This window comes from Schistocerca nitens, chromosome 2, assembly GCF_023898315.1.
Source record: "Schistocerca nitens isolate TAMUIC-IGC-003100 chromosome 2, iqSchNite1.1, whole genome shotgun sequence".
Taxonomy (NCBI): Eukaryota; Metazoa; Arthropoda; class Insecta; order Orthoptera; family Acrididae; genus Schistocerca; species Schistocerca nitens.
The window spans coordinates 1,053,623,831-1,053,632,736 of NC_064615.1; the positions used below are offsets into that span (position 1 = coordinate 1,053,623,831).

An 8,906-nucleotide genomic window follows, 5' to 3' on the forward strand; every position below is an offset into this window, starting at 1 on the left:
TATTTCTGTTGGACCAGACAAATTCAACATAATGTGTCTAAGAGAATATTGCGAATACAGAAAACACAATTATAACGAGTTATAGCGAAAAATTTACAAATTCTAATCTTTATTTTACTAAAAGTGCGTTTTGAAATAGGGTGTTTACTACACTGATAATATTAAAGTGTACTTCAAATGCACTTATCTCTTTTTAGCCCAAATGCCTATAATAGCCCAATGGACTGCGCTCACACGGCTGGAACAATCTCCTCAGGATCAGTTACATCTTGCACAGTTACCTGACTGGATGTCAGTGACGATACGCTCGGCGTTTCCCCGTAGCCAGGACGTGACGACCACGTGGTCCCTCACCAGGGAGGGCACGTGGCAGCGCAGTACAGCAGTGTTGCCAACCATCACGAACTCGTCGTACACCTGGACCTCATAGTGCTGCTTTTCCACAGCTGGAACAGGCAATAATGGACACTATCACTGACAAGGAAGAAACGCATGCTGCACTGCTTTACATTTTTATTTATTGATAGCTGTTGCACTGGACTCGACCATCTCGTGAGTCTAAGGTAAGCATTATATTCCATTCCTACTATATTTCTTCTGCACCACACTGAATATACGAGGGTTGAATGAAAAGTAATGCCTCCACCTTCGTTATTTGGGTTTGGATGGGAATATTTTACTTAATCAAAAGTAGAAATAATCCTTAGAATGTGATCTTTAATTACCAATATACACTTTTCCACATAATCACCCGGCAATTGGATACATTTCTGCCAACGATGAACAAGTTTTCTGAAACCGTCACGGAATAAGTCGACACTCTGTTTCCACAACCACAGTCTCCCAGTTTTCTCAATTTCTTCATCAGAAGCATAATGATGTCCCCGCAGATCGCCTTACATTATCGAAAACAGATGTAAGTCAGACGGTGCTAAATCTGGACTGTATGGAGGATGCCGTGCAGTGGTGTGATTCAGTCTCTGAAGTTCTGCTGTGATGGCACGTTACGTGTGTGGTTTGGCATTGCCATGCTGCAGTTAAACATTTCCCTTTTCCTTTCGGACCCTTTTTAGCCACCGTTTCAGCTTTCGCAGTGTTGTGATGTAATGCTTTGAATTTATTTTTGTTCCACGATCAAGGAAACCAACATGAGTGACACCATCTGAATGGCTCTGAGCACTATGGGACTCAACTGCTGTGGTCATAAGTCCCCTAGAACTTAGAACTACTTAAACCTAACTAACCTAAGGACAGCACACAACACCCAGCCATCACGAGGCAGAGAAAATCCCTGACCCCGCCGGGAATCGAACCCGGGAACCCAGGCGTGGGAAGCGAGAACACTACCGCACGACCACGAGATGCGGGCGACACCATCTGATTCCCAGAACAATGAGCCATGGTTTTTCCAGGTGAGGGCTGCGTCTTGAATTTCTTTTTCTGGGGCGAGTCTTTGTGTCGATATTCCATAGACTGACGTTTCGTCTCCGGGTCGTTATGGTGCACCCATTTTTCGTCTCCTGCCATAATTGAATGGAGAAAGGTGTCACCTTCATTCTCGTAACGCGAGAGGAGTTCGTGGCAAATTTCCAGTCTGTGCGCTTTCATTTCAGGAGTCAGCATCTGGGGTACCCATCGTGCACAGATCTTCCGATAGCCAAGCAAAGTAATCTTGAGAAATGCCGACCAGCTTGCAGAGTGTCTTATTGACAACCTGGGTCCATGACTTTGCGCAGCGCCACACTCCAATCACATCATCATCTCTTAACAATTAAATCGGGACTAGTCTAAGCACACCACGGTTTTCCGGGTCAAGAGCCCAGGAGAGGCGCAGCAGGCGATGTCGTGCTGTTAGCAAAGACACTCAAGTCACCCGCCTGCTGCCAAAGCCCGGCCAAATTTCGCCACACAGTCCTAACGGATTCGTTCGTTGTACATCCCACATTGATTTCTGCGGCTATTTCACGCAGTGTTGCTTGTCTGTTAGCACTGACTACTCTACGAAGCCTGCATGCTCTCGGTCGTTAAGTGAAGGCCGTCGACCACTGCGTTGTCTGTGTTGAGAGCTAATGCCTGAAATTTGGTATTGTCGGCACACTGGGATCTCGGAATACCGAATTCTCTACCGATTTCCGAAATGGGCTGTCCCATACGTCTAGCTCCAGCTACACCGCCTCGTTCAGAGTCCGTTAATTACCACTGTGTTGTGTGTGACAATTCGCAATTTTTCACAAACACAAATTTTATTGATCCAAGTTCACAAGGCTGATGACTGAACAACAAACGAAAGGTAACAATAACGATGCCAGTAAAAGTCTCCTAATGGAGGCAAACAAAATTGTAATTTTTCCACAAAGGTTTGTGGTAAAACTCACACACACACACACACACACACACACACACACACACACACACACACACACACACACACACACACACACTAGTAGGAGTCCAATTCAGAGACGAAGACGTAATCTTCAGTGGTCGAAGGTCACGAGGTCGGCATCCGGAGTGAACTGAACTTCAGGGCTGGTTCTAGCCCCTAAATAGCTGTCTCCAGCCAGTCAGGTTTTGGTATAGTGATACTTCCTGCAGGCCGTGGCTCGAGCCACAACCTGCAGGAAGTAGTCCTCGGAATATCTGTTTCCATTATCTTGTTTGTAAATAGCCGGTGTTTACCATGGTGCTTTTGGTACGCCTTGGCCATAGACTACCTCGTCGTCTGTGGTGTAATATGGGTTGCCGGCCCTCAGGGGCTACCTTGGCTCCGGCATAACACATCGTGTGGTCATAAACAATTCACCAACGCACTGCCGTTTTATACCTTGTTTGTGCGCTAGTACCTCTGTATATGAATATATCCCTATCCCATTACTTTTGCCATGTTAGTGTACACTGTACTGTGCCAGTAGTGTCAGCAAAAGTGGAAGGATGACTCACCAGCCCGGACCTGGACGCGCCGGCTGACGATGGTGCCGGCGGAGTTGTGGGCGGCGCAGCGGTAGGCGGCGCTGTGCACCTCTGGACGGTAGCGCTCCGCCGGGAAGGGCGCCAGCAGCAGCGTGCCGTTGTCCAGCACCTGCCGCAGGCCGGACACCGCGGACGCCTCGCTGCCGTCCGACAGCAGCCACGAGATCCTCTGCAAGACACCGCGCTGCCGTGTTAGGAGAGGCTGGCTGGGCGGTAAGGGTCCTGCCAGAAGGTGCCACGAAGGAGGCACCTCAGACTCCATGCTGCTGCCATCCAGCAAACGTGGAGGAGAGAAAGGAAGAGGCACTGGGGTTTATCGAAGACGGATCACTCATTTAAATTGACAAGATCAGAAAGAAACACTGTCGTGAATTGGCACTGATGGGTCAAAACAACCTGCTTAATACACTCCTGGAAATGGAAAAAAGAACACATTGACACCGGTGTGTCAGACCCACCATACTTGCTCCGGACACTGCGAGAGGGCTGTACAAGCAATGATCACACGCACGGCACAGCGGACACACCAGGAACCGCGGTGTTGGCCGTCGAATGGCGCTAGCTGCGCAACATTTGTGCACCGCCGCCGTCAGTGTCAGCCAGTTTGCCGTGGCATACGGAGCTCCATCGCAGTCTTTAACACTGGTAGCATGCCGCGACAGCGTGGACGTGAACCGTATGTGCAGTTGACGGACTTTGAGCGAGGGCGTATAGTGGGCATGCGGGAGGCCGGGTGGACGTACCGCCGAATTGCTCAACACGTGGGGCGTGAGGTCTCCACAGTACATCGATGTTGTCGCCAGTGGTCGGCGGAAGGTGCACGTGCCCGTCGACCTGGGACCGGACCGCAGCGACGCACGGATGCACGCCAAGACCGTAGGATCCTACGCAGTGCCGTAGGGGACCGCACCGCCACTTCCCAGCAAATTAGGGACACTGTTGCTCCTGGGGTATCGGCGAGGACCATTCGCAACCGTCTCCATGAAGCTGGGCTACGGTCCCGCACACCGTTAGGCCGTCTTCCGCTCACGCCCCAACATCGTGCAGCCCGCCTCCAGTGGTGTCGCGACAGGCGTGAATGGAGGGACGAATGGAGACGTGTCGTCTTCAGCGATGAGAGTCGCTTCTGCCTTGGTGCCAATGATGGTCGTATGCGTGTTTGGCGCCGTGCAGGTGAGCGCCACAATCAGGACTGCATACAACCGAGGCACACAGGGCCAACACCCGGCATCATGGTGTGGGGAGCGATCTCCTACACTGGCCGTACACCACTGGTGATCGTCGAGGGGACACTGAATAGTGCACGGTACATCCAAACCGTCATCGAACCCATCGTTCTACCTTTCCTAGACCGGCAAGGGAACTTGCTGTTCCAACAGGACAATGCACGTCCGCATGTATCCCGTGCCACCCAACGTGCTCTAGAAGGTGTAAGTCAACTACCCTGGCCAGCAAGATCTCCGGATCTGTCCCCCATTGAGCATATTTGGGACTGGATGAAGCGTCGTCTCACGCGGTCTGCACGTCCAGCACGAACGCTGGTCCAACTGAGGCGCCAGGTGGAAATGGCATGGCAAGCCGTTCCACAGGACTACATCCAGCATCTCTACGATCGTCTCCATGGGAGAATAGCAGCCTGCATTGCTGCGACAGGTGGATATACACTGGGCACTAGTACTAGACATTGTGCATGCTCTGTTGCCTGTGTCTATGTGCCTATGGTTCTGTCAGTGTGATCATGTGATGTATCTGACCCCAGGAATGTGTCAATAAAGTTTCCCCTCCCTGGGACAATGAATTCACGGTGTTCTTATTTCAATTTCCAGGAGTGTAGGTTGTTTATCCGTGAGCCGTGCGTGGCTCGTGTTCCCGCCATCATGTATTTTACGTGTTAACAGAGTCTTCCGTCGGTTCTTGGTAGAACAACATAATAATAAATGAAAAGCACCAGTTTGCTTTTGTTCTACAATATTATTTTTATTGTTAACGTACTAGTAGCGCGCTGCGTTGGTGCGCCGGCCTTATCACTTGGCACCGAACTGAGTCGGGCGGGTTGCGTCACCGACTTGCTAGGCGCTCAACGGGCAGTGCGACACTATGCTTTCGAATTTTTTTCAAATTGTTCCATCCGTGAGCCCCCGGTTCGCGATGTACGCTCCCCGGTTACAGAGGTCAGGGATCACACTTTATTAATAATTATAGTACAAAGTGATATCTCCAGTTACAGTTACATTTTCAGCAAGTACACCAAGTCCTTTCATCCATACATGTATTTTTCCATCATTACTAACTTTTCTACAGGAGCGGGTATACAATGTAAAAGGCATATTACTATGAACATAACTACGTCTACTTTGAGTCTTAGGGTCGATTCCACAATGCAACGTCTTGTAGGCAATAGCATCTCGATCGGCGAAGGATTCCAGTCCAGGAAGGGAGGCGTTTTCAAAAATGGTTCAAATAGCTCTGAGCACTATGCGACTTAACTTCTGAGGTCATCAGTCGCCTAGAACTTAGAACTAATTAAACCTAACTAACCTAAGGACATCACACACATACATTCCCGAGGCAGGACTCGAAACTGCGATCGTAGCGGTCGTTCGGCTCCAGACTGCAGCGCCTAGAACCGCACGGCCACTCCGGCCGGCGGAGGCATTTTCGCAACGAACAATAGCTAGGGTAAACCACCCACTACCAGAATTTCCAGTAGCGACGTCCAGGGTGGAATTAACTCTGCAGTCACGGAAAAATGTCTGAAGATGGCCTTGTAAGCCGAAAACCGGTCAACAATAAAAGTAATATTGTAGAATAAAAGCAAACTGGTGCTTTTCATTTATTATGTGTTTTACACCCTGTTTTTAACGTACTTCCACCTCTCTACGTTAATTTAAATTGCTACCGTCACTGAGCTGCTGCTTTGCCTGACCGTGAGAGGCATTAGCAGCGCGTATCGGTATATCCCCTCTCGTAGTATCTTTGCCCGACTGCTAATTACTTCCGGTCATTATCTGTCGTAAGGGAGTTCGCACCGCGAGTTCGGGCCAGCCAGTCAGTTGGAACGCGTCTGGAGCGTACTCCGGACGTGCCAATCGGGGAGTTGCAATGGGCACTAGTGCAGTCGGGTTGGAGCAGTATTGAGGTCTGCGTCGACATGGCTCGCCCGACCACTGCCGCCACGCATCACTTGAGCCGGGCCACGGCCTTGGTGGATCGCTCTACCTACCGGACGACGCGTTCGGGCTCGCCGATCGTTCATGAGTCGGCTGTGTGTGTGTGTGTGTGTGTGTGTGTGTGTGTGTGTGTGTGTGTGTGTGTGCGTGCATCGACTCCCGATTTGCCTTCGTGCGTACTTAGTTACTGTTGGGTATCGTTCAGGTCTTCGTGTAAGTGTTTGTCAGGTTGTGTGTGCAGTTGGCGTTATTTCCACTGACGACTATTTTAGAAGTTGTCGGCATTCTGCGGCGAGTCGGTCGGTAGTTGCGGATAAGGGAAGTTATCTGCGCGCGGTGCAGCCGACTGGGTCCGCTGGCAGCCCCTGCACAGTGTCGGAGCGTGTATCCGATCGCTACGAGTTTCGTGGTTCACGACTCAGGACGTCAAAGACGAGTAGTGGTTTCAACTACCCAAGCCACGTTTATTCATGTTGTGGTGGTTCGCTTCGGTGGTTTGCTGTTGGTGAGGTTTTCCGGTGAGCAACACCGAGTGGTTCTACTGCTGAGATTTAGCCGCCATGCGTGCAATTAACAATTTTGGTTGACTACGATTTGAGTGCAGTGAGTTTTTCTGTCTTGTCGCTGTTAGTGTTCTGGTTACCTGCCCTGGGCACTGACGTAAATTCAGGCAGTTTTCTTTGAGCGAGTTAACTATTACCGTGTTTCAAATTCAAGTGTACCAGCGGAATTTTCTGTCTAGTAGCCGTTAGTGTCCCAGTTACCAGCCCTGGCCACTAGCGTAATTTCAGGCAGCGTCCTTTCCTCGCCTGTTGTCGCTGTCCAACATGGTGTGTAATTTTGACAGCTAATACGAACTCAATTGTGGATTATCATGTTTGTAACATTGCCGGTTGAGGTTCTCATGTAGTGATTGACGGGAAGAAAGTTGGTGTGTCGGTCGGTCCTCGGCTGCCCCCTGGTTGGGTTCCGATGGATCAAGTAAAGTCGGGCTCACCACCTGTGTCGCCTAAGTGAATGAGAGCATACCGACCTCCCTGAAGGCCTTCTGAGTGCCACCGGTGTTTCATTATCTGTTCTCAGCTATTTTAAATTTTAGGCTTGTGGTTACTGTTTGTTTCTTAAAATTTTGCAAAATTAATTTTTATATTTATCTTTCAAGCTTAACCACTGCGGCCTTCTGCCTTTAAAGATTATGGTAATATATTTTGCAATTCTGAAGTTTGATTGTGGCCCTCAGGCATGTGTGTTGCATCTTGTAATTGTTGCCTATCGAGTTTTAAATTATTTTATTGCTATCTTAATTAAAGGTTTCATTTTTTTAAGATTTCTTGTTGCCCTTCTGCCTTTAAAGGTCTGTGGCAATATACAGGGTGATTCAAAAAGAATACCACAACTTTAAAAATGCGTATTTAATGAAAGAAACATAATATAATCTTCTGTTATACATCATTACAAAGAGTATTTAAAAAGGTTTTTTTTCACTCAAAAACAAGTTCAGAGATGTTCAATATGGCCCCCTCCAGACACACGAGCAATATCAACCCGATACTCCAACTCGTTCCACACTCTCTGTAGCATATCAGGCGTAACAGTTTGGATAGCTGCTGTTATTTCTCGTTTAAAATCATCAATGGTGGCTGGGAGAGGTGGCCGAAACACCATATCCTTAACATACCCCCATAAGAAAAAATCGCAGGGGGTAAGATCAGGGCTTCTTGGAGGCCAGTGATGAAGTGCTCTGTCACGGGCTGCCTGGCGGCCGATCCATCGCCTCGGGTAGTTGACGTTCAGGTTTCATAACTAACCTTTTTCGTAGGACTCTCCATACAGTTGATTGTGGAATTTGCAGCTCTCTGCTAGCTCTGCGAGTCGATTTCCCTGGGCTGCGAACAAATGCTTGCTGGATGCGCGCTACATTTTCATCACTCGTTCTCGGCCGTCCAGAACTTTTCCCTTTGCACAAACACCCATTCTCTGTAAACTGTTTATACCAACGTTTAATACACCACCTATCAGGAGGTTTAACACCATACTTCGTTCGAAATGCACGCTGAACAACTGTCGTCGATTCACTTCTGCCGTACTCAATAACACAAAAAGCTTTCTGTTGAGCGGTCGCCATCTTAGCATCAACTGACGCTGACGCCTAGTCAACAGCGCCTCAAGCGAACAAATGTACAACTAAATGAAACTTTATAGCTCCCTTAATTCGCCGACAGATAGTGCTTAGCTCTGCCTTTTGTCGTTGCAGAGTTTTAAATTCCTAAAGTTGTGGTATTCTTTTTGAATCACCCTGTATTATAAAAGTTTCGGAAATTAATTGTCGCCCTCAGCCATTTGTATTGCACTTTGCGTATGTTGTTTTTTGAATTTTTTATTGCTATCTTAATTGGATTTTTATCTTGTTAAGATTTCTTGTTGGAGGCCTTCAGTCATGAGAGTTGCTAATTTGCAATAAATGACAGAAGCAGAAACTGACTTCAGATGGGTTCCACAGGATTTACGTCAGGCGAAATTGTGCGCCAAGACGTCAACGTGTGTTCTGTATAATGCTCTTCAAACCAGTGTATCACGGTTCTGGGTTCGAGACACAGACAATTGTACTGCTGAAAGATGACGTCACCGTCGGGGAAGACATCCAGCATGAAGGAATGCTGGTGCTTCGCAGATGTCAGCGTGTCTTCGGTTACTACCACAGATCACATGCAAGCGCAGTAGAATGTTTCCCATAATATAATACTGCTCCCAGCCAGCCAGCGTCCG

The 8,906-nt window shown here is 48.6% G+C and overlaps 1 protein-coding gene across 1 annotated transcript in view; it reads right to left on the bottom strand.

Annotated features, from left to right (window-relative positions):
* LOC126235535 (Down syndrome cell adhesion molecule homolog) overlaps window positions 1-549 on the bottom strand; it is a 199,769-nt gene extending 199,220 nt beyond the window's left edge. Inside the window, exons 1-2 of the mRNA XM_049944254.1 lie at window positions 537-549; window positions 282-446 (exon numbers count right to left, since the gene is read on the bottom strand). Of these exons, the coding sequence (XP_049800211.1) occupies window positions 282-446; window positions 537-549 (178 nt within the window). The remainder of the gene's footprint in view (window positions 1-281; window positions 447-536) is intronic.
* Between the last annotated feature and the right edge of the window lie 8,357 nt (window positions 550-8,906).